The sequence below is a fragment of the Streptopelia decaocto genome, assembly GCF_964273445.1.
Source record: "Streptopelia decaocto genome assembly, chromosome: 5".
Taxonomy (NCBI): domain Eukaryota; kingdom Metazoa; phylum Chordata; class Aves; order Columbiformes; family Columbidae; genus Streptopelia; species Streptopelia decaocto.
In genome coordinates this window covers 16,014,518-16,041,055 of record NC_138659.1, presented here as the reverse complement: position 1 = coordinate 16,041,055, position 26,538 = coordinate 16,014,518, and the positions used below count along the sequence as shown (strand labels likewise).

General features: G+C 38.8%; 1 protein-coding gene across 3 annotated transcripts in view; it reads right to left on the bottom strand.

Moving 5' to 3' along the window:
* Positions 1-25,825, bottom strand: part of SUCO (SUN domain containing ossification factor) — a 42,328-nt gene extending 16,503 nt beyond the window's left edge. Inside the window, exons 1-11 of one of the 3 annotated variants that reach the window (XM_082054704.1) lie at positions 25,541-25,825; positions 13,335-13,443; positions 10,947-11,048; positions 9,480-9,625; positions 6,389-6,529; positions 6,061-6,208; positions 3,991-4,111; positions 3,632-3,756; positions 3,097-3,164; positions 2,314-2,421; positions 1,077-1,182 (exon numbers count right to left, since the gene is read on the bottom strand). In XM_082054704.1, coding sequence (XP_081910830.1) covers positions 1,077-1,182; positions 2,314-2,421; positions 3,097-3,164; positions 3,632-3,756; positions 3,991-4,111; positions 6,061-6,208; positions 6,389-6,529; positions 9,480-9,625; positions 10,947-11,048; positions 13,335-13,443; positions 25,541-25,605 — 1,239 coding nt within the window. In that variant the 5' untranslated portion in view covers positions 25,606-25,825. The remainder of the gene's footprint in view (positions 1-1,076; positions 1,183-2,313; positions 2,422-3,096; positions 3,165-3,631; positions 3,757-3,990; positions 4,112-6,060; positions 6,209-6,388; positions 6,530-9,479; positions 9,626-10,946; positions 11,049-13,334; positions 13,444-25,540) is intronic. The other 2 variants (XM_082054703.1, XM_082054705.1) reach the window with 2 other exon arrangements.
* Positions 25,826-26,538: the final 713 nt, after the last annotated feature.

Here is a 26,538-nt window from a genome sequence, read left to right as displayed (position 1 = left end):
ATGATGTAAAAACATCACTAGAACAATCCTTTGAAAAATTTTACCACACTACAATATTCAAGGCAGAACACTGTATCCACCAAGGGATTAACTGCTGAAACATCCAGCGTAATTTTGGAACTTCAGTGACAAGCAAGATTCCAGGTACCTTAAGGCATTAATTCAGCCAGAAAGCAGAATTAAAAATAAATGAAATCTCTATCCTGTGACTCATGCAGAATTTCTGGGTAGAGGAGTTAGATAACTATCATTCATAGCTACTTCAAACATTTATTTTTTTTTTGCAAGCACCATAATTGGAAGATAACGCATCACTGGAGAGGACCTAGAAGCTCTGTATTTTATATGAATTTAAACCTCCCCTACATCCCAATATTTTCACAAAAGCTTTTATCCCAGTCCAAAGACCACATTATTTATGGAGTTTTATTCTGAGTCTCCTGAGTAAAGATAGCTTGCTGCAGGTTATTTTGAAGGTAGAGAGTTCATGGCAAGTGCTCCAGTAGCAGTAAGCCTAAATCATTTGCATGACTTGCAGCTATGACTGAGTACCTGCCAAACTGCACTTTCAGTCTATCGATGAGAACCAGAATTCAAATGCTTGCTCTTTCGGATTGCCTTAAGACCATATAGCAGAATACAACACAAAAATCAAGAAATATCCATATTCTCATCTATGCTCCAGGGAGTGCATGTATATATATTTTATGTATATATACAAAGCAGGTACAGCCAAAACAGGCTGATAGTTCTAACCTTACCTTCAGAAAACAGTTAAGTCAAATAGAACAGAACACTGTCTAGATTTTTCTTAATTCAGCTAGCAATTAAGTATGTACTTGGACACAAGGTGCTTCCCAAGACCCCCTCAGTTACCATTATGAAGAAGGTGATGTGTGATTGTGTGACAAGGGTTTAGTACATAGCCAATCGCACTAGGGCCACTAATGAAACTAGTGCAATTAATGGTAAATCATGCTTTGAAAACATGTCTCTAGATGCTCTGTTACACAGAGTAAGCCCAGCAAACCTCTCCTTTCCTGAGAATCATGGATGCTTTTGCGGCGTGAAATTACCTTAACATATTTTGCATACATCTGTTCATCCAGAGGAAAGCTTTGGACATTTCTCTCATCTCTAGCATGGAAAGTACCTAATTTAATCCATTTGTTTGTTGGATACCTAGAAAAGAAACAATAGAGTCAGCTAATGAAATGCAAGAACCCACTGTTTATAGACACTTGCCAAACTTTCCCAAAACGCCTTTTCACAGAATACCCCTTTTGTTTTTTTTTTTCAATTGCAAGACAGTAGCAATGTGATTTTATGGAAAGAAGAGTTGCAAGGTAAGGCCAGTCCTAACACAAAACCTCAGCAGTACCTCTCTCAGGCTTATAACAGTGTGCAGGCCCCTGAAGGTTGAAACCTTGTACTTGATCCAATTACTGAAATTCAACTAGCCTACAGTAAAGTTTTTGGAACTGAAGAAGTCACCTCAGACAAACACTGAAGAACATGCTGCACAAGTGACAGGTTGTAATTGTTATTGTAAGCAAGCAGCAAAAAAAAAAATGAGCAAAGCAGAGTTTGAAAAAGGCAACAGATCAAGTGTGGAAAATCAGAATCCACACACTTCAAGCGCTGAAGAGGGAAAGTAAAGGTTTTTGATACACTCTGCAAATGTCTACTCTTTCACACACCAGAATAAACTGCTCACTCCCAAAAGTACTGGGGGCACAACATCCTCTAACACATAATAAAAGCCACCCTTTAATCAGCCATTCAGCCAATCAGTAGTACTCTTACTACTTCTACTTTCAATAGTGTACTTTTATTTTCTTTTGCAAATAGTTTGCGGGGTTTTTTTGGACAGAGCTAAGCACTGAAAACAGTTTAAGACATGTAAAAATGGTGTGAATGACACGGGAGGAGAACCCACAACCACAGTGGCATTCTGTTAAAGAATGTTCATTTTATGACCTGCCATCTGCTACCCATCTACTGTATAATTTCTACTGCTTCATTTCTACTTTTCAACATATTTTTCCTTTTTGCTTTTAAGGTAGGAAAGAAAAAAAAACCACATAGGAAGCATAGAAAGAACACAAACCGTGTCTTCTAGGACCTCACAGTTACCTTACCATGGAAATAAAAAAAGCTAGTAACTGGTAATATGCACAAAGAAAACCCACATAATTTCACAATGAATTACACTATTCACAATAACAGGCATACAGAGATCATGTTTTATTAAGCCATCCACTTAATAACTATTTCATTTTTCATTCAGAATTGCAAGTTTTGATAACATACCTGTCACTAATAGACACCAGAAAGTCTTTAGGAGTGGAAGAGAATAATTCATGATTTGCAATGTCAAGCTGCTTTACTTGGACTGGTTCACAGAGCTCAATAACAAACCTTGAAGACAAAGAAGAAATTATTAAAAAAAAAAAGCAGCATTTTGCCTTCAACAATTACAATCTTCAGTCCTTTACCTTGTTACTGCATCCTTCACTGGGTATAAAAGAAGCCTATAAAAACGCTGTACAATAAGGAGGCATCACTTGTTGCTCCCTTCAAAATCACTAGTGGCATTTATCTGCATATCTAGCTTAGTAACTCTAGCTAGCACCTGCAGCTATAAAAGCTTCACCCATCTTGTACTTAAAGGCAAAAAGTCACAGAACTAAAAGATAAGGATAGCAAACATTACTGAAACCACACCTGAAATACCAGTTAGTACATGGTAAGTGCCAGTTATGTGTCCTACAGTTATCTGACAGCTGAGGAAAGAAACCAAAATCTTTAATTGAACACGCAGTGCTTTCTCTTTTGCAAAATTATAATTATGCAAACCTATAAATACTAAAGTCAATTAAGTTATTCCTTTAAACTTACTTCTTAATACCAGAGACAGAATTCTATGGGGGACATGACAGAGTGTCTACCGCTAAATTTGTGAAAGTTTCTTACACATACATTTCAGGTGGAGACACACCAAGGTCATGTTGGTCCCACAGGATACATACAGTACCCCACTGTGATGGAAACCTATAACCACTCCTGGCACACAAATAAACCTCAGTAACCTACCAGATTTTAGTACTGCAAGGATTTAGCATATAAAGGTCCATGTTTTCCATCAAAATAGCTGAAGTGCTCTGCATAAAGAAGAGAATTAGTATTTTAAATTGTATGGTAGATCCTAATGCAGCAGGCAAGGGTTTTTGCCCTCTCGCAAAAAATAAGTTGCACTTAGTCTAAGTAACTAATATCCAAGTTTCATAACATTCTAAGCAAGATAATACACAAGAGACAGTATGCCATACTCCTTTTGGGTAATCACAGATTATTTACTATGGCAATTATTTACTATTTATTACAACTTTGTTCAATTTCTGTACTCTGCTCCCCTTCCAAGAGAGAAACTATGGCAATCCCTCTTAAAACAAGGGACAGATCACAGTATGTTGATTTTTTTGTAAATCAAAAATCACAATTAACCCAAACACAAAAATAAAAGATTACTTCAGAAATGAGTGTTCAGTTTTAAATAAACGTACTTTGTACTGCTTATTGTGCAAGAGTAAACTGAAATAAGGTGCACTAATAATTAGCAAGTGTTTACCTTTGCCTCTGGATTCGCTGCCAGAATTTTGGCACCACACTCTACAGAGGCATAGTTATTTCTGTTTTTCTGGACCTTTTTCGTGGAGTGCTGCCCACCAACAGCAGAAGGGTGCATTGACTGACCTAGGAAGAAGAAAATATTGCTACTATAACAAACCACAAAAAAAACCACAGTATTTTCACTTTCAGGGAACTTCTGCTCGCTGCTTTTCTATATTAAATGCTATCAATTATGCAGTTCTAGTAGAAAAACAAAGTTCCAGGCTGCATTCCAAATTCAGACAGTTTCACTATTCAAATTTGAGAGAAGATGAAAGTGGTCTGTATTTAGACCAAACCAATGAATCCTGAACTTACTCTTCTCTTTCTCTACTTCCATAACTTTCTTCTTCCATTCATCAAATGTTGGAATGTCTTCAGGGTCCTTTGGAGTCATCACCGACGTAGGGTCAATTTCTCCTGCTTTCTTATAGTCTTTCTGCAAGAGAAAGTCATCAACCATAAATATTTTTCAGTACCAGCAATGAAAACAATGATGAACCTGAATGCTTTAAAAAAAAATAAAATAAAAAGCATGTGCTCATCAAGTCAACAGCAGATGCATCATGTTAAAAACTTAGTGCCAAGGTAAGTTCATAAGCCAGGAAAAGCACGTGATTATTTCCCCTCAGAATTATAGATTCTTTCACTGCTGGTAATTTTTGTGGCTAAACTAATACATCTGAAGTAAAACATAAGCATTCTGTTTCATAAAACGTCTGCTTTTTCTTGAAGATTTTTGTTTTTCCTCCTCCCTAAGGAGAAAAGGTTTCCATGTAACAGAATTCTTCAAATAAGAATGTTGGTTGCATCAGAATTCTAGAGATCCACTAGAGTTCTGAACATATAAAAAAAACAGCAGAATAAGATTTTTTTTAAATGTTCTATTTAATGTTTAATTATCAAAGAAATAGCGCTTTGGACTTGCCTGATAAAGCGTCAACCCTTTTAGGTTAACGATATGCTATACCATTTCAAGTCTCCTCCTTTGTAAAAACACTTTTCCAGCACACCACCAGATATGTGAGAAGCTTTTGCTCAACATTTGAAGTGTAGAGGTTATTTTGTAGACAACATTTTACAGGTAGTTTCTAGAATGACTGCTTTATTGTTTGACATTTTCTCCGTACTTAAAGCAAGAAATCTTTCACATACAGTTCTGTAGCTGAAAGTCCTCAAAAGAGAGCCAAACCCATATATTTGGACTTAAGTGACAATAAAAATCTTCACATTACTACACTGCAACAGAACTTTAGAAGTGGCATACCTAAAAATACATCCCCAATATAATTAGGAATGAGAGGACCTAAAAAAGGTGTATCTTCCTCTTCCAATAAAGTTCAGGATACAAGATCTTCCTTGGACTATGACAAAAGTTTAAGTCAAAAATCTGACTAAGCAATGCCAAATCATGCTCTTAACTAGGACATCAGGCCAACACCATAATTATTTAAATTGCAGTCTTTAAAACATAAGAGTAAAGAAAGAAAACCCTGGATTTTTTTTTAATATTGGTTTATACCAATTTGTCTGTAATAAGTTGTTTAGAAGACTCTTCCTAACTGCATGTAGTTATTTTAAGGCACACTGTACTCTGTTCAATAATATTGGGAAAAACTTCTCAGTTTTAAAAGAGAGCTATCAAAATTATTGACAGTTTAAATGTGATCCTAAAATGGCAAAAAATGGTATTGCCATGTCCTTGATCATTCTTTACTTATTTAAAAACATAACCTTTAGGAAGTGCCTGACAGTAAGAACATAAAAGCAGTCATACAGTCAAGTATAAAAGATGAGTCTGACTAAGCATCCCACTTTAACAGTGGACAAATAAGATATCTAGGAAAGAACAAAAACACACCACACATTTTTTATTTCCTCTAATTGTCATCTTTGCCTCTAGCCATCTGCTTACTATTTGGGAACTTCAAGACTCAGTCAAGATTCAACACTCAGACTTCTATAAGTTTACTTGGACTGGGCAAACTCCCCCCTTTAAAATAAATAAGTAAGTAAGTAAATAAATAAATAAAATAAAAATCAGCATCCTGCAGGAAGTCCCAACTTAACTGTTACATTAAGAACATTTCTTCTGGATCCTGCTTCAGATAGTTTTGATTTCCCCAAACCTTGTATTCGAAGAGACTTTGCTCAGAAAAACTGTTCTGTGTCAATGGATCAACTTTGCTGCCCTTTTCTCCCATTTTATTATAGCCTTGTTAACACCGCAATATCAAAACCACACACAGTGCTGAAAATGTGAGGGCTGTGCATTCCTACAGTAGCAATCAGAAAATTGATGGATATCACTCATCTTTAACATTGGTGATAACATAACTGAGGACATTAGGCTTCTCTGGGTACTGAGCGGATATCAACTCTGCTTACCTCTTTTAAGTTCTCTGAAGCATTCAAAGCAGATTTTTGCTCATCTGCTCCCTTTTCAGCTGCTGAAACTTTTGAGTCAAACTCTGATTTTGTCTTCTTTCCCTTGCCATGTGAAGATGATATGTTCTCTATATGTTGACCTGCAAGGCTGAAAGTTTTAAGAGTATCAGGACCTATAAAATGATCACATTTTCAATCATACGCAACAATAAACACAGACACAACTATGTAGATAAGCAAGCACATGCAAATGTTTGTTGCAAGGCCAAGGCAGAAAAGAACGATTACTCTTCAATTATTCAGAAACACAACCTACTTCAATACTCACCTTTCTGGTGGGCTGACAAAAGAGGAAGGCTCACTCTGAGGGTCAGCCTCAAGTGTCCCACCAATATCACAGTCAGGTTCTGACTGCTCAGCTTCACTAGAGCTGACTACAGGGATATCAGCACGGGAATTTTCTATTGCACTGAAGGGAAAGAAATAACATGCTTTTTACCCTTCTGATAACACAAGTAACCCTGCTAATCAACCACATAACTAGAGATATTTGAAAGTTTTTAAAAAGCAACAGTCTCACAGAAATAATTCATAAAAGAGGAATGAAGTGTGCTATACTTGTAGAATTGCATTCTCAGCTATACCCATGCAAGAATGGAATTTCCTTTTCCAAACTGTTTGTCTCAGCAAAGGAACACAAAGCTGGCTTCTCATCTCCCATCTCATCTACAAATGGATCATTTTTCCCCATCATCACTAAAAATTAACAGCTTCAGAGTTACCTGACTGCCAGCAATTTTCCTTTTCAAAGGATCAAACATGAGACTGTCCATCATTAAAAGCTCCTAATGCTCCCAAGTCAATGGGCAGCAGTCAGAACAGAACTTGGCTAAAACTAGAGAAGGAAAGGGGTGGATAACGATACATAGTAGAGCTAAGCTGACTTCCTTTCCACTATTTTTTTTGCTAGTGTAATTAAAAATGAGGTAGTGCAGTAGACATTAACGAAGCTGCATCAGCAGCCTGAACTGGCTAATCTGCCCACTGCTCTACTCCCTCTCTCCCAGAAAGGCTGAACACGCTACATCAGATAAATCCTAAGGCAAAAAAACAAAAAGAACACCTCCCTGTGTGCTCTTTAGGAATGACAGAATTGGTGGGGAAGAGAAGATGGATAAATAATAACTTTCAGTTGCTAACTTCTGTAACTGTCCTCTCTGCTCCAGTACAGGGATGACTTTCATATTGATCTAGAAGGTTATAAACCAGATCTAAAAGCTTTATTTTGCCTCTTAAATTTCAACATAAGCTTTCTTCGATGTTGGCAGCAAACTAGGTTAATCCAACATCATGATACAGAGCCGCCAAAACACAAAACAGCACATCAGAAACTTAAAAAGGCATCTTTTTGGTTCTCTGACTACTACAGCAGCTGCAACAAACCCAGAGAGCCAGTTTTAGCACCTCTCATATGATAAAGTTCTCACAGTATAAAACACAAAACTCACGGGTATTCAGACCTTTTGCTATGTAGCAAAATTTAACAAACACTAGGAATACAAGAATTTATTAGCAACAAACAGGCAGCAGTTTCTCTGAACACCCCAGAATGCGTATATGTGAGATGCACACAGTTTAACTATGCATGTAATACTTTAGTGACTGAAGGTTGACCACTACACCTAATTTTAAGAAGCTCCACATATTCTTGATCTCAGTGGATAGATGAGAGTACGAATAATTATCAACTAAACAAAATTTGAGAGAAGTATGAACTCAAATACCCCGATACCAGGGTGTACCTGACTGGACTCAAATAACTGATTTTGGCAGAAGGTGGATAACACAAGCCTAAAAGCTGCAGTGCTCCGTCTCCTTTGGGTACTTTCATTTGTAAGTAGCTTTGCCTTAACTTTTGAAGTGCGTTACCAAGCTGACTTCACATGGCAGCTGTCTTTACTTGCATCCAGAAGAGGAACTCAGATTATTTTTCAAGACGTTTTCCCCAGATTAGGCTTGGATAGAAAAGCTACAGTCAGTGCTGTCCTAAAAACAATTCATTACCAAACAAAAATAGTTTGAAATAACATTACTTCCAGGATATTTTGACAAAGAGGTCCTCTTGGAACATCAGACCGGTAACACCTAAGGGAGCTGGACTTTGTTACACTGATGGGAATGAGTATTTAAAACAGGAAAAATGCTGTCTAAAAATTACAAAAGCAATGGAGTCTTTTTAAACATCATGTTTAACTATGGAGTTGGACTACAGCTGGTTTGGATATGAGAGTTAATCTGTACATAAAGAGAATATTTAAAGCTAAACTGAAGTTAGAAATAATGTATAAATACGCATCTCTCTTATAATCATTCTAGCCTTTCTTCCTGTAAATAGTAATGTCAGAACACTACCAACAAGCATTAACTAATATATCAGGTGCCCCAAAACAAGTTTCTATTTCCATTTATTTCATAGATCTAGTCTTCAGAGCTCACCACTCTAGTATTCCCCAACTATGACAGAAAGATTGCTTTCAACAGTTACAAGAAACCAAGCTGAATGCTGAAAATAAAATCCTGAATCTCATACTAAGACCTGACAAAGGTTAGACTTATAACACATTACACAAACTAATCAGTAGTCAATAAACGCTACAAAAGGAAACGTGCTGAAATTACATTCCAGTTTTGCTTTATAAAACCCACAAATTTGGGAAGCTTAATTTTCAAAGACTTGCAAATTACAGATACTTATGAAGTACCAAAAAGTGCTTAAGTGTTAGCCTTAGCAGACTACGCAAGATAAATCAGCAGACAAGATTTCCAGACCTCTTCTATGCTGAAGAAACTAAATTAGGTAAAGAGGTAGCTCTGCAATATGCTACTATGTACCAGAATTACAAACTGTCTTGGTTGCACTTAAATTTGCTATTTCATCAAAAGTCTCTTATATTAGAACTTACTTAAGACTTCTCTAAGTCTCAGAAAAAATTTCTGCAAAGTTCTTCCTTAACTTAAAGCAGAGACCATTGCTGAAGTGGCCTTAATGCTTGTTATTACAGATGTGAAAGCACATTTGTGAAGGGCACAAATCCTAATGGTAAAGACCTGATGACTTCTATAGTACACATTGCCTAGCACATAGAAGACACCAGATTTTTGTGTCAAAGCAGCACCTTAGAGAGTGATAATGGCAACAGTATGACACTTCACTCAAGTACACAACTCAATCCATGCACTGAGGAAATTATGGCATACTCTATTAACATCAACACCATAAACCAAAGTACAGCAAAAGAATCATGTGGGACAGTCTAGTCTTATCCCTACTACACCTGAAGAGGTAACCCTTTTAACAGCAGTGTAAGTGATACTCTCTGGAAGATCAAACCAGTAAAATATTAATTTAAAAAGCTTACTCAGGCTGTGAGACTGGAGGTATCTCTGAGGTAGGTGAACTGGAAATGTTTTCAGTGCTTGCAACTACGCTAGATGAAGCTTCATTTAAATCTGCTGAAAGTGGAGTCTCAACTTCAGGTTGGCTTGCTTCACTCATTTCTGTAGTCTGTGAAAACATTACAGGTGAACATACATTTTCATAACTTGAACAGGAAAAGCATTCGTACAGTAACATCTAGTATGAAGTTTTAACAGTTCAGTAGTTCAGATTTCTGTCATCAGTGAACCTGAAAACCAGATAGCAAAACAGTTAAGAAATAAGTTCTTTTTTTCATAAATCTAGGTGGTATTCATTGCTGCTTTGGAACAGTTGAAACAGTCTTCCATAGTCTGCAACATTAGTGTAAAAAATTTGGAGAAGGCACATGGAACAGCTTCGTCAACCATGCATTTCTATAAAGAGAGCCAGAAGAAAACATGCTTGAATATTTCAGCAACTGAAAGAAATGATGCTGTTTGTGTGCTTTATTATAATAAAATTTATATTTACTATTTTAATCCTAAGCTTAATTTTGGGGAACGCTTTCCATCTTAATACTCCAATAGAGGTCCAAAATTATTTTAAGTCTATTTCAGGTTGTAACTGAACAAACATAAAAATCGCTTATCACTTCTGAGAGTCTAGTAGTCTTGAGTCTTACTTATCCTAGCCTTCAGTTTTCATAAGCCCTTTCACAGCATAATCAAAATAACACTAAATCTGGAAGGGTACCTAACCACTGAAACAGGTCAGAATACCTCTTGCAGCAACAGAAAATGCCATCAAACACGAGTCTTGCATCAACAGCTGGACAACTTCGAGTCATCTGACTAAACATTAAGAGGTCTGGAATGTTTTACTATAGAATTACATATCTAAACTATGCAATATATATTCAGAAGTACGTCCTATGTATGTTGTCTTGTAATCTGCAAAACAAATATATCAAATAGTGGGCTTTGCAACATCTGATGCCAAGTACTGACTTAATGGTATTAATGGCACATACAACTGAAACACAACCCTTTTTCCATCTTAACAAAGGAAATGAAACAGGGAGACGCCATGAGGGATTAAAGCTAAAATGGACTGCTATGATCCCCAAATCTGATCCACACGAAAGATCTCAGTGAGAAGATTGTCCTGTTTCTATTCTAAAGAGGCTTCCATACCTATAACATCCAATTTTAATTTATCTTGGAAAGCTTTAGTCAGTACCTACAAATATTAAATTACTCTTATTATTACTTATGCACATGGGAAATGCAAGATCTGTTAGCTCACGCATTTTTCTCCCCCATAGGAAACATGAGTCTGACAGCCACCCTGCACTCAAGTGAAATGCGATAGATGATTACTATGAGCTTTAGATAACCAAAATGAAAGACACTGAAATCCAAGAAGCATTTGAAGAGTATATGGAGACAGTGAATGAAATAAGTCTTGCCTGGTCAGATTTTGTAAAGTCATCAAGTAGCTCTTCTGTAGGGTAACTCCGTGTACTTGAGTCTGCATGCTCAGACTCCAGTCTGAGACCAGCCTCTTCCCCCTAGTATATTAAAGGTGAAACAACAGTTAGTATGCAGTAACACCAGCCTTGTAATAAGAGGAGTTACTTTTGGTACAGATTGAATACTACCTTTACAATAATCAAAATATCAATGAGAAGTTAAGCTACACAAATCTCCAGAGCCACAGCCCACATACACTTAAAATCTCATCTGTATAAAAACAACATCGAGTTCAACTGATTCAGTTAAAACCTCACAGAAAAGACCACTCTAGCACTGTCTTAAGTTGTTTGTGTACTAAGGAAAGATAATAATTTTGCTATTATTTCCCATGTCAACAAATCCTTCCTATCTCCATGCTGCCCAAAATAGGAGGAAAAAAAAAGATCTTAAGATGACTTGCAACAGACAACCACTAAAAAATAACACTTGGCACATATCAGTCATAGCAGCCTTATCACCAGAATCAGAATAATTTCACAAGTCTGGTGTAACCTTTAAAAAGCAACTTCATCTTTTTACAACTAAAGATTAACAATCAAGTGCAGTAAATTCACAAAGTAGAAAAGAACAGACACTTGGGGGGTGCAGGAGGGAGTTCTAAACCCACCAGACTGTAGAGCTAGCAAAAATCTACTTTCCCCTCAAACTTTTTTTTTTTAAAGTTGTGACTACAGCAAATGCAAGGTATTTCTGAGCAATGCTTTGCAGCAAGCAATCTGGTATAAATTTACATGCCATCCATTTTATAAGGGCCATCTAAAATCCTGTGGTCAAGGACCGCAAATACTAGTGTTCAGATCCAAAATGGTCTGTTACACTATACATGATCACATTAATTTGAGAGTTCAGGCATACAATGAAGAGCAGGAAGTACTAATTTGAGCAGGCAAATCTTAAAGAAAACAGCTAAGCAACATCTTTGCCTAAATATTATTAGCTCACATCCTACTCCCCAAGATTAAATAGCATCAATGCCTCAAAGAGACAACTGACCTAAGGAAAACTGATCAAGGGCTGCAAGACTGCTCTTCTGAAGCAGGACAGTTCCAGCAGCCTTGTGAAGAGTAATAGACACATGCTTAAGATTTCTCATACACCCAAGAATTTTTTCTTTTATGAGGAATAAAGCACAGTATATTTCAAATCTTTTGGTTTAACTTGAGAAATCTGCTTAAGTATGCACCATGTTAACAGAACGAAGGGAAGAATGTTACAAAAAATTATGACAATATAGACCAGTGGCTTCCCAGTCTGAAAGCTTACTTGATCTTTCCAGTTTTATTACATCAGCCATTAAACTTGAACAGGACTTTTTTTAGGCAGCCAGAACAACAAGACTGAATTTTATTTGGTCACACAAGCTGACAAAAAGCACAGCTACCCTAGATATTGAAATGCTTAAGAAACCTACAATCCTACAATATTTAAAGTTTGGGTTTTTTTCTGATCAGGCAGCTCTCCACTTGAGTCATCTAAAATGTTCAATACATATTGTCCAGGTTTGATGTGGCATATAAAAGCTTTCTTAGAATGACGACCATGGTTAGCACTACTAAATGGGAAGATCAATAATATCAATGCTACCCATGCTTATCACAGGACCGATTCTTTACCTGTGAAAACAGGTAAGTGAAATTACTGTGACTTTCTGACATGACTCAACAGCTTGAGAACTCACTATGAAACTGCAATATGCAGAAACTTGTTATGAGTTAATCAGGGTGGGACGATTACACTCAATTTAACCTAAGGTGCTGAGTAATGTAAATAAGAAAGGGACAGAACCTTGTTTATTAGGATTTCACATATGTATTTTAACTTTATTAATTTTTATTAAACAGGAGGAAAACAAAGGGATAATGACTGACTTAATAAAACAATTAATCTTAAAGCATCTATTTAGGATAACAATAATTTGTGCATTAGGTTTTTAACGCAACGCAGATACAACTGGCATACTGTGGCCCAGACTTATCCAGGCCATCACCTCTTATCATGGTCTCTACAGAGCCACATACTGTCCCTGATGATCGTTTCTTCTAACATCTGGCACTCAAAAATATCTGAGCCACCATTACCAGTTTTCCTATTTGTTCCTCGCTACACACAAACTGTCCAGCTGTACTGTGATATAACTGCAACAAACTTGAAGTAAAGGAAAACAAAAATGTGGGAACAAAACATCATGGCTGACAAAACAAGTGAGTATATTAAATATTCTGGCCAAGAAGACTCCATGAATCAAAGTGTATGAATCAATTTTTTTTAATTCAATATCACACCAGACTGAGTAGCTAATTAACATGATTTATTCAGCATACCTTTTCCTGGACATTTTCATCATCATTTGCCAGGGCACAAGCATCACCTGAAGCATATTGCACCGCTGATGAAAGACTGTCTTTACAAAAGACATGCCAAATAGGAAGCCTATCAAAAAAATAAAATAAAAAGAGTCAAAGCCTTGATTTAAAATGAATAACATTTTTAAATTCCCTTAGCATTGTGCCTCAACCTTTTTTCAGCTGTTCTCATGAGGTGCCTAAAAAAATATGTACAGTCCATAGATAACTTTTCAACACTATTGGAGGGCTTAACTAATTTGTGTCACCTTCCACTTTGTGACATGATATCACCCCAATAATTGTTTTGCTAATACTTTTCTCTTTTGGAAGTAGTAAATTTGTAGTATGTTTTCTGTTACTAATTTGTTAAGTTACTGCAAGTTAGAAAGAATTTGAATCAATTATATCTTTCCTCATATAGTAACAGGATATCTTCAGCAATGATTATTACTAAGCAAAAACTAAAGCCACAGATCAAAAAAATAAAGCTTCTTATTCCCCTGTACAGATCATACCTGAGAAAATTCTGCATGGTCAGCAGCATCCAGCACATTTCAAAGAGTTAGAGAAAATAAGTATACTAAACAACAGGTTGATGCAAAAAAAAAAAAAAAAAACCCAATGAAAATGTAGAGACAAAGGGCAAACCAAGAGCTGGCTTTAGCTACAACCTCCATAGAGATTTGTTTTGTAACTTCAGTTTCAAGCAGTTTTGCTTCTCAGTAGAAATGGATTTATTTTCACAGAAAAACACCAGACATCTATACAAACACTTGCATCAGAACAGCATCTTTTGTTGCTTATAGCGCATGGCCCCTTCACATCCCAAAAAACATCTGCACAGCAAAACATGAGACTTGGAATCCCAAAGGCCAGGAAAGGTCTTCATGCAGACTTTAAAGAAGTCCAGCAAAATGCAATGCAAATTGAGCTTTTAGTGGAGTTTCCAACTATACTCAAACATCAGAGTTACCTGCCACTTTAAAGCCAAATACTTTTCCTGCAAATACTGTTTACATGACAGCCAGGTGATCAGTAGGATCCATGTGAACTCACACAGATGTCACTCTACATACTCAAAAAAGGGCCTCCTCCTCCTAAGAGAAAACAGGGCCATAGCAGATCTTTAAGCATATAAGAAGCCTGGACACAGCGACCTTCTGGCCTAAGTTTTGAAAACTAAAACATAGCCTTAGCAGTCAGTCATAATAGTAAGAATAAGGTCAGAATTCACTTAAACAACCAGGATCAATCTACTGTTTGGAATTTGAATTAACACTTGTCTTTAAAATTTGAAGATCACCATCATTGGCAAGTATAAGCAGCACAGATTCTTCCATCAAGGAACAACCCATGCTGCAATTGACCACAGTCAAGTACTAAATTTTACAAACAGTTTGATGCATATATATACATATATATATATACACACACACATACACACACAGGTGGCACTAATTCTCCAGGTTGCAGGCAATCACAAAATCAGGCTTTTGTTGTAGAGGTATAAACCTATTGCTCCTTCTCCATGCACATGAGCAGGGAGCATTAGCAAGGCACCACCCACACTACATCCAGGTCTCTCACCACCAGAAGAGCAGAAGACAGCAAACAAGGAACTTGTGGGTCTGACATGCTATTCTGGAGATGTGCAAATAAGGTGCCCTGAGTCTGTCTCAGGCCCACTACATCTCAGTAATTCCTCTTCCCTTTGAAGTAAGAGTTTTCCTCTAAACTACATGGAAGCCCTCAAGTCAAGCAGAAGCAGCTGCAGTTACTGGAACCTAAGCACTGAATATATGCGTATGAAAACATTTATAACCACCTACTGTAGTGAGTACAAAGTCTCATATCTTAGTTAAGTTGAAAATGAGGTGTATGCATTCTCACAGACCTAAAACTCCCATCCCATCATGTAGTTATTTGTTTGTATAAAGTTTTCCATTGAACCTGTCTTATCCTGAGCACAGGATGTACATTTAAAGGACAAAATGAAACATCACCGGACTGTTATGGCCTTATTTCCTAGTTCTCACTTTGAAAAATTAGTTATGCAAATGCTTGGAGTTATTTATTTTTTCTGAAAAGTGGTTTCAATCATTTAATGGATAAATTTCCTCATGCTCTTAACTTCAGTACCTCTGGTCTCTCCAGCTACAACGACTTGATAAAAATACAACAGAAAGACCAAAAATTATACAGAACATACTGCAGCTCATTCCACCCCTTTATTATAGATGCAGACAAATGTTATTTCCCATTTTGCATACACTAAGGGGAGATCTTCAGTGAGCTGTACAGAGCAACATTAAGTCCCTTAATGCAGAAAAGGAAAGATATCATTGGCTGTGAATCAGCATTTTAAAAACACAAGGTCTACTTTCACAGCCACATTAAGAACTACTTTACCACTTGCAGTCACAAAAAAGCCCTTAGCACAAAAAGCATATATTTCTTCCTTTAATATACTGATACTTCTAATGCAATAGATCATGCTTTATTAGAGCACAAACACAGCTTTTAGAAGAATGCAGTTTAATAGACCATAGATTTAAGCTACTCCAACATAATCTCTGTCCAATATCCAATTTGCTTATTTTCAGAAATTCCTCCCAGTCTACTCCAACTCAAACATGCTGCCTCAAGTCTCTCAAAAGTCCTCTAAGCAAGGGAGGGGACTGAAAATTCAATTTGTCTATGGGTACATGCACCCACAGGAGCACCTGAGCCAAGTTAGACCAGCCATTCTGTGAGAAGTCAAATTAATCAGCTTATCAAGATCACAGCTATTTTTTTTCTTCTATCTTTCAGGATTCTGCATATTCATTGAACAGTCTTCTTTAGCCACAAACTGATAAATTATACATCCCATAATAAAAAAAATGCCAAATGGTATAGCACCTCTGTTAAGCATTTCTCTATACGCATAAAGACAACAAACATGAAAACTTAAGTGTTCATTTACAGAGAACAGAATTCCCCTTGAGTTCAGTAAACTTGCACAGTATGTCCAGTGAACACACAGCAGCTTCTGCATCTGTATATATTAATACACCCTTCCCTTTCTCATGACAAAATTTTAATGCTCACTTGAAAGCAAGGAGATCTAATGTCCAAATAATACTGGAGATTGATTAGTCACTAGATATACGGTCTCAGGTACAAGGTATATCTTCAAATGAATTAACAGTGCAGAAATACTCCAAGAGATTGTTCCAAACACATAACCAACACTTAGTGACTTAAATGAAAGCAGAAGTTTTCAATATTTCAAATATAGAAGTTTCAAGTATGACTCAAAATAGCAGCAGCTATTAAACCTCATCAAGAACAAAGAAACTTAAGCATAAGTATTTTAGTATCATCATTAATGTAGTTTAAAAGCCATTGTCTCTAGTACACCATGAATTTTTCAGCTTGATACAAACCCAAAGGCAAAAGCTTGCAAGCCCAGACACAAGAAGTGGGGGAGGAATCTTTACTCTTCACAGGGCAGGCACATACTTTGGTTCTCTACTGAAGAAGAAAGTCTGCTCACCCCTATCTGAGTGGTACAGTACATGTATTGCTACACAAATTAGCTATGGTCTACTGATGGCTGTTAGGCTTGTGAAAGGAATGCACTGAAATTCCAAAGTGCAAGTGGTTTTGAAATTGCAGTGTACATTTCATGTGAAAGACCATCCAGTTCTAATTTAGCTCAAACTCCATAAGTAATTATGAAGGAGACTGCAGAAGACTATCAGAGATAGTGAAACTATTGATAACTGCTTTGACAAGCACAAAACTCAAGCAGAAAGTAACAACTGGTAAGAAAAAATAATCATACACATTACAACTGACAAAAAAAAAAATCCAAATTAGCAAAACATGAAGGTAAGAGCAGTTTTTCCACAATTTGATCTTCCCAGAGATAAACCACCTAAGCTATCCTTTCCAAAGACTTTATACAAAAACAACAACACAAGATTCAATTCAAATACATGTTCTCCAAAGTCTCCCCAAAGAAGACCTATTTCTGGACACTGGAGAGTGCAGCAGTTCAAAACAGTTTACAGTTGACACCTGTGAGACAGAATAATTTTAAGCCAAGGGAAAACAGAAGGAAGCTATCACCAGTGTACCAATTATCAAGCTCTCCTTGAACGTGTAGGGAACAGTCTCTCTCCAGGAAGATCACTGACATTTTCTGCATCTCTCGAAGGGCTATATTACCAACAGGTGCAGATGCACCAATGCCAAGCAGCTAAGAGGGAGAATTAAGATGTCACCGTCCCTACCGTGTGACACTTCTCTACTGAAAATATTCACATGATCAGTTCAGCATACAACTGTGCAAGAGAAGGTGAGCAGATTTTGGACCTAAGGAGCAAACAGCCAGCACAACAGGCCTATGAATGAGGCTTGGTTGAAGCTTATCTTCTTGATTACAGAATAATTTAGTCTGGGTTAATCAGTTAAAAACAAAAAAACAAAAAAAAAAAAAAGAGAAAAAAGAGAAGTTGTGAAAGGGTAAGGAAGGCAGGAAAAATATCTTTTGCTTTGAACAGATCATACAGGTCTGTGACTGCTACCACTAGCCTAACTGTCAAAGAGAAAGAAGGCTCTCTAAGAACAAGAGACTCAGCAGATCCACAACCAGACTCTCAAGTCAGCACTAACCCGCCTTTCCAGCCACTGGTAATGCAGAAAAAATGGCAGAAGGCTCATCAGTATCTATCAGCAGCTTATTCAGAACATGCAGTCACAAAGCCGCCTTGCTGCCCACATGCAGCATAAAGCACAAGCTTGTAAGAGCAAAGCCAGCTTTTCTCAGTGCCATGTTCCAGCATCTGGAAGCAGTGGTACACATGGGAAAACACTGGCCCAGGTTGCCCAGAGAGGTAGGTGGTGGATGTCCCATCCCTGGAGACATTCAAGGTGAGGCTGGATGGGGCTCTGAGCAACCTGATCTGGGTGAAGGTGTCCCTGCTCATGACAGGGGGTTGGACTGGATGAGCTTTGAAGGTCCCTTCCAACCCAAACCATTCTGTGATTCTATAAAAAGGAAGGAACCCTCACCCTCTCCCCAGTAACTTAACAGAATCAGTCTTTCTTTCAGAACAGTTCAGGAAGAGTGACTTCCATTTAAAAGGGCCTGAATAACAAAGTAAACCTCTCCAAAAATGAAGACTGGGCTTCTACAACAATGACATTATTTCAGCCAGTCAGAGGAAGAAAGCTATGTGCAATGCACTGACTACTTTAGCACAACCTCCAGAGACACAACACTCATTGCTGCATATGCAGTAGAAATAACCGTTGATAAATGCAATGAAGAACCATTAATCTTGTAAAATGCTGATTAAAAAAAAAGGACAAAACAACACACCATTCATTTAAAGGCTATTTATTACCACAGAAGAGCTGCATGCATTACTAAGATGATTTTTAAATTTCTGATGGATCTTTAAGGGAGGAAAAAGCTGAGACTAGATCTACAGATCTAGACAACACAGTATCAGTGCCATGCTGGCAGGATCCTTATCTCGTTTCCTCCCCCATCCACTAACTTGATTCATGTGCTACAAAAAAACACAACAAAAAAAAACCACACAGACAAAAAAACAAAACAAAACCAAACCCTGAAACTGGAGCTTTTTTGCAAAGCCTTTACCAGCTCTGTTGTATTCTGCAGTTATTCCAGGTTTTTAATATCTTGCCCACTCTTTGCAAAGAATGTGCTCTCCAGACTGCCTAACTGGAATGCAATACAAAAAAGACATTTACGTCACATATTCAGAAGAGCCCAACACAAAGATACTTCTGACAATACTGAATTTCATAGCTTCAGACAATGAGATTTCAACCATCAGTTTAAAATACTGCTTTCAGCATTTTAAATGCATTATCATGCAAAGACTGCAAAACGAGGTTACAGTGGCACCACACACTTTATCAGATTCAACTGATTTACTGCCTGAAGGAGTAGTCCTGCACCTCACCTTCAACCACACATTTCTTTGCACCCCTTGATCTGATCTTGAGATTATGGATACATGCCAGTAACTTCTGAGGGAGGGAAGAAAGTTGGCTTTGAGCTACTGTATACTCAGATATAAAAATCCAAGGAGAGGGAGAACATACCATTTATCCATGACTGTCCACTCTTGTCCTAAGTTAAACAACAGAAATTAAGGCCAATGGCTAACAGTGAAAAAACCCTTATTTCTTACAGTGCCACCAATATGACTCTCATCCTTTCCTAGAAAAGGCCGCTGAGATAAGTCACCTTTCCAGCACTGTAACTGTGTATTGTTTTGATGCAGTGCCCACAATAGGCAACAGCCTATATTAGATGCATGCTGCGAAGTGACACTGAAACATACCTCTTACTCCTTTCTTGGTAGGAGTATCCATGTACCCTATTTCAGGCACTTAAATCAGGACAACTCACAAACCCCAGTCCTCAAAAGGTGTCCAACTGGAACACACAGTTCCTAGTGATTATTGGTAACAGACTTCCCTAATACTGCACTGAAGATTGTAGCTTAAGAGAATCTTCCTACATTTTCAAACTCTAGTTATTATCTTTAATGCAAGAGTTTGGGGAAATGAACATATTCTGGAAAAATGCAGTAAGACTTGATACCTACCACAAAGACTACAGGAAATCAGTGGAATAGCCATGGACTGTAATTAAACTTTAAGGCCTTTAGAGTCTGTAGCAATGTCTAATTTACACATCTTTGAAGATTTCCCCTCATTGCTTAAATTCATAAGCTTGTCTACACAGGCACAATATTGCAGGGCTACTACAGGCAGGGTCAGAATCATCAGCAGCTGCTCTGTACCAACTTCCCATGCTTAAAACTTACTGCAAATGCAACACACAGCTTAACATAGTTCCAAAGAGTGAAATTTTAGCAGAAACTTATTTTACCATTAATTTTGCCTTACATCACTGTAAAGCTGCTATCACTTAACTCCCAGACATTTTATAATGTATTTTTAGACTTCTTATTGTTAAAGGACTTCAAAAATAACTTGATTGCCATTCCAAACTTCATACAAGCCAAGAATTTTCCTTTGAGCACATAAGCTAATTTTGAACTCTTGGAACCTTTTATTGATATTCTAAACTAGTTTAAGTCATCTATACCAGTATTCTCCCTTGCCCAAGCAAAAGTTCTTTGCACTAGCTTTGCCATCAGCCTGTTAGACCATTTCAGTATTTTCACCAATAATTACAAGAAAGCTTTTAGACTTGCAGTTCTATGTTAGCCTGTTCTCAGCCAAAAGGTTTCATGCTCAGAATTAATACCCTCCTCAGGCAAAAGGCTGTTAGCACCTTCAAGTGTTAATTAAAACTTGTTGTATACCCTCCCCTTGAAATAAAAACTAAAGTCAATAAAACAAAAAATCCAAAAAGTATTCTGTAAAACAGTCACAGTGATAAGAGCATGAAAGTGAAAAAGTAGTAATAGGAAGTTAGAGAAAGACATTTCAGAAAAACTTCAAATCAAGGGCTAAATTAGGGCACATCTCATTGCAACAGGCAGGGTCTTGTACATCAATACAGAAACCTCATAAGGAGGTACATGCCACTTTAGCATACCACTTGCATAACAAATGAACAAATTTGAAGTTTCTAGGACAAAGCTTTTAGAAGATACCACATGAAAGCACCTCACTGATTTTCAAATAATTTTAGAATGTGAATCTTCAATAATTGATTGAGCCAAGAATTTGTTTTGCATAAGACACCAAAGCCCCTGCTTGCATACAGCACCCTCAACTTGAGCAGGATGTAAGCTGGGCATAAGCAAATTTGGGTTTGAGTCCAAGTATTCCAAAGCACGTTTTTTCCCAAAGTTAACTACAGAGGAAAGACACTTCCAAACAAGATACTTCACACCTACGAACATACTCTTCATTCTGAAGTCTGATGCTTGGACCAAGCATTCTGATTTTATGAACAGTGCCCACATCATTTCTTCCTGCCATAAAATGCAGACACACAATGCATATTTTACTATCAGCCTTCTGAAGAGATCTAAGTAACTAGATAAGGAAAGAATGACCAGGTCAAATTCTGAGCCCCAGTACACACAAGCTACACTAACAGTACTATGAAGAGCATTAGGGCAGTCTCCGGTAAACATTACACACCGCTGAAAAGAGAATTTCTATGGTAAGAGCTTCTCACTCCCCAACTCTACCACTTGACACTGTTCTGTTATTAACAGATACAAGCTCAAGGTTTAAACCAAAAGCCAGCAATAGGGCAAATAATTGTTCAATCAGCAGAACCCCTGGTTCTGCCATCTCTAATCTGGCTAGCATAGCTTTCACTTGTACTGGACAGGAGGAGCTAAATGGATACTAGCGATGTTCTCACACTGCCAACATAGCGCTGTTTTTTCAGAGCTCTTCTTGCATTACAGAAGCTCTAAGGAAGCACACCTTCAAAAAGGTAGAACGCTGTAATGCAAACCAAAACTAGAAATATTTTCTTTCACTAAAACGCACATAAATCTTCACCTCTAATGTTACAGGGAAGAATACAAAGCAATATCAAAATCTACCCACTTCCAGTGTATTTTTATCTAAGTTTTATTCCTGGTTATACCACTGACCCAAAGTGACCTTTACAATTTTCAGGGTGTGCTCTAATGACAGATTCCAGTCAGAGCTACAAGACCATGAGTTTTCCATCAGAAACAGCACATCTCCCTGCTCAGCCACATTGATACAAGCTGATGCAGCATACTCACAATTTAACTACAACTAAAGAATCCTGATGCACACATGCACTTAACCCTCATCTTCCTTTTACTCATAGTTGTAAAACCAAGAATGACAAAAGGGTTCATAAAAGCCAAGTAGATCAGACTGTGCAAAGCACTTTCTGGGACAGAATGAAATACACACAAGTTAGTGTATGCACGATTTCTTTATTAAACTCATAGCTAATACTTTGAAAGCACAGCTTATGGCAGGTAAAAGATGACATCAGAACAATTTATAAAGGTTACTCTTCAAACAACTGTCACAGCTAGCCTCAATTCAGATAGTTCCAGTACCCCAAGCTTCTAAATCCACTTTACTTATTCAGCTCTGTATATTGTCAAACTACAAAGTGTTACAAGTTCTGTAAGTATTTTTTACATTATGATCATCCACACAAAGGAATTAACTGAAGCATAAAAAAAAAAATCTTTGTAAATTCAGGACAACAGGAGTCATTTGTCACGTACAGTCAAAGCTCCAGTCTGCACATACGTGTATTATTTTTAGAGCACTACATTCCTAAGCCTTACCTCCATCAAAAATATTTCTCCAAAACCATGCAGCCATCCCACTCTTTTGAACTAGTTGGAACAACCTTGCTGGCGCAGCTTTGTCAGAAAGCTGCGTTTGTTCCATGTGCGGTTTGCTTCAGAAAACTGCAAGTGCTTGTACCTCTCTGATCCTGCACTCCACATTGCCCTCATTAAGAGACAGCATCTAACAAGTCCCTCAACTCAGGCTTCTGGCTTTTTTGCACTGTTCCTAATACATATTTTTAACTTACAGGACAAGATCTTTTTAAACAGCTTCCAGTTAGAAAATTGTCCCATCAATTTTTTACCCACTTGATTTTTACCAACTGATATTTCTCCATTGGACCAACTTCTTCAGGCATGCTTTAAAATGCATGACAGGAGATTTTTTTTTTTTTTTTAAATCCTATTTTAAGCTAGTTTCAAAGAAATAAGCAGCTGTCTGTCCAGGAATGAAACAAAGTTCAGGTTTGGGGGAGAAAAAAAAAAAAAAAAAAAGGAGTCCAAGTAGCCCCAAGAGTGTTCTTTCAGCAACTCTGCATTGCCTTGTGTTTCTTCCCCCCCCCCATGCTTCTTTTGTCTTTCATCTGTAAGAAAACAGCTTCTCTCCTACTAACGTTACATCCTTGGACAATACCTTTCACAACAACTAAATTTAAAAAGCCAACATTTGTCACACATGCCAACACTTAGAACACAAAGCCTCCCATTTACTATTTGAAGTTTCTTAACTGCTTATGTGAACAAAGTCGTGTATTTTCTTTTTAGGAAAATGTTACATACATCACAACTTACCACATTTCATAGTCCAGCAACAAGGCAAGAATTAACAGATTTCCAGACTTTCCAATTACAAATGTGACATGGCTACTGGAATTAAAGCAAGCAGCAATGCCATCCTGCAAACAGAATTTTAAATTCTCTAATGTGAATTTCTGTTTGGACAACAAAGACTAGAGAACTAGAGCTGTAGCCCTCACAACATCTAAGTTAATCTACTGGCTTTTTAATCAAAAGGACCTAGAGTGAACAGGGTGAACGCAGTCTGAACTTCTCCTTTTTAAAGAGCAATAAGTTTGGGATACTCTAGTGCAAGCTGTGAGCTCCATTAAGACACTGCTTGGAAGAGCAATCTCTCTTAAAAAGTAAGAAAAACATAGCTCAATTTTTCTCCTAAACATACCCAAGATGAACTCAGAAGCTGTCTGAGCTTTACAGAACAGAAATATTATTTCAAAAAGTTAATTGAACATGGTATGTCTTTATCAATATGGACTAGGCAACTGAACTTTCTTAAACAGTTCTGTTAAAACAGTAAACTAAGAAAACAACAAGAAAAAATTACATCCATGTATCATTAAATTAAGAACACCTTTGCTAACAAATTACATCAAGGCAGAAACAGGTTATCAGGCCTCAAGATACAGTAAGAAACAAAATCTGCCTTCCTAATGAGGATCCTAACAAGTAGAACCTTCCACAAGAACAAAAAAAAAAAAACCAACACAACATAATTTTCCAACAAGTAAAAGAAAAGCTGTCTGGACAGCTACATCAAGTTCACAGTTAACTTACATAGCTAGGAGCTGCTTCTTTTAAAGTTTTGCTAAATGTAAACACAGCAACAGAGTTTCCAAGTACTTTTTAGACTCACTGTATTGTCTCCTGAAAACAAGAATGTGATGACATGAACCAAATTTGCTCCACGATTGCCCAAACCCAGTAATGCAAGTGTCAGCAGCAGATTTGCATCTGATTCTGTACAGAGACATGTCTGGGCTCCCCTTGTCCATCCAACTAGAATCAACCATGAAACAACCCAGAACTTCAAAACTATTTCAATTTTTTTCTTTTCTAAACAGACTATTTAAACAATTTAAAGGAAATGTGTTAAAATAATCCACCAGATACACAATTATCTCTAACACCTGCTGCTGTTTCAGTTTCTGATATTTGCAGTTTGCTGGTCAAACTGGCTAGCACTTCTCAAACAGTGAGTCACAGACTTCAAAGGAGGCCAAAGTTTAAGAAGCTTATAACTTACCATATAGAAATATATTCTCCTAATATTTGTGTTTTAATAAATGTCACATACTAAGGAAGTCTGAAAACAAAGTAAACAGAAGATACTGGGAAAAGGTAAGGTAACCACCACAAAAAACACTCTGAAAGACATAACCAATGCAAAAATGAACAGGCTTATTAGCTTTAATTTATCACAACTCCAGCCAGCCACAGAAAATCAGTTTCAAGAATGAGACATCCTAATCTTTCAGAAAACACAGCCAGAGCTCAGCCTGAAATTAAAAAAGCAAGCCAGCCGTCCAGTTAAAAGCACGAAGTGCCAACTAAATACACACAGAAGTCTACATTGTAACTTGGAACCTCTGGTATTCGAGGACTGACTCTACATCCGACACGGCTTGTTGTCACGAACGCGGCAAATGACTCTTACTCACAGCAGCGGGAATTACCCTCCCATAAGCTGTTACCTGCCTTTCCCTCCGCGCAACCCCGGGTGCTGCCAGCACATTCACACATTCGTGTTTTGCCAAAAGGAAGCACCTTCTTTCCCCAGCGGCACCGTCTCCACTCCCACCTCCCGCTCCGCGCGGCCCCGACCATCACCTCCCGGCATCCCGACCAAGGCGCTCCCCGCCGGGCTGCAAAAAGCTCCCCAGCCGGGGCAGCAGGGCCGGGCCGAGGTCCCCGTGCTGCCGAGGAGAGCAAGGGCGCAGGGGCTGAGGTGGGCCCGCCGGCGGAGTCCGCCGCTGCCCTTCTCCCCGAGTGCCCCGCGCCGCAGGACGCTCGCACTCCCGGAAGACCTCGGAGGAGCCTTTTCCCTCCTTGAGAGCCCGCGGCGCGGCCGGGACTCACCAGAGCACGGCGCAGAGGAAGAGGCAGGAGCCCAGGGCCAGGAGCCGGCGGGGCCGCTCCCTCATCGTCTCCCCCGTCTACCTGCCGCTGCCGGGCAGAGGCGGCGCATCCTCCCCAGCAGAGGGACAGCGGGAAAAGCGCGGGCGGCGGCGGCGTGCACCGCTGAGGAGAAGCGACCGTTGGAGCGGCCCCGACGTAACGCGACACGCGCCGGCACGAGCGCGGCCGTTACTACCCGCCGAAGCGGGCCCCTCCCCCCCGGCCCTTATCCGTTCACGCGCTGAGCTGGAAGGATACGCGTCACCCTTCCCACCACTCCGCCACGCCCCCTCGCCCAGCCGCCACCAATCACCTGCGCAACTGGGGGTGGCCCCGCCTGCCAATCCCGGTTGCCGGAGCAGATTGGCTCCTTCCCTCCAGGACGACAGCGAATCAAGAGAGCGGTATTCTATTTCCCGCCCCCTCCAAGGACCCCTTTGAGGTGTCCGCGTGAAATAAGCCGTTAAAAGGAATTCGCCATAGTAATAAATAACTGCGGACAGCAAAATCCGAGGCCGAGGGGCGCGCGAGGAATGTCATTACCTCCGCTGCGAGGGACATTTTAAGGAACGGCCCTCCGAGCTGACAGTTTTTTAATTTTTTTTTGATCAGGCATGTCTGGATGCCCCACAGAGCCGAGCGCTGACTGGTGGCGGCTGAGGCCCCCAGCAGAAACCCCGCGGCGGAGTGGGCGGGGAACCTCCCTTCGCCAGCGGGCGGGGCGCGGGGGCTGCTGGGAGCTGTAGTTCGGAGGGGCGCGCGGGGAGCCCGACATTTTGCCGGCGGCCCGAGGGGCCGTGGGGGCGGGGCGGCCGGGCCGCGCAGGCCCGTGTGTGTCGGCACAACGGGTGAACCGCTACGGGAGCAGGGCCCTCCCGTAGGAAACTATTACCTTGCCAATATAACAGTCCTAGGCAGGATCGCTCATCAAAGCAAGTTTTAGTACCGACTTTGCAGGA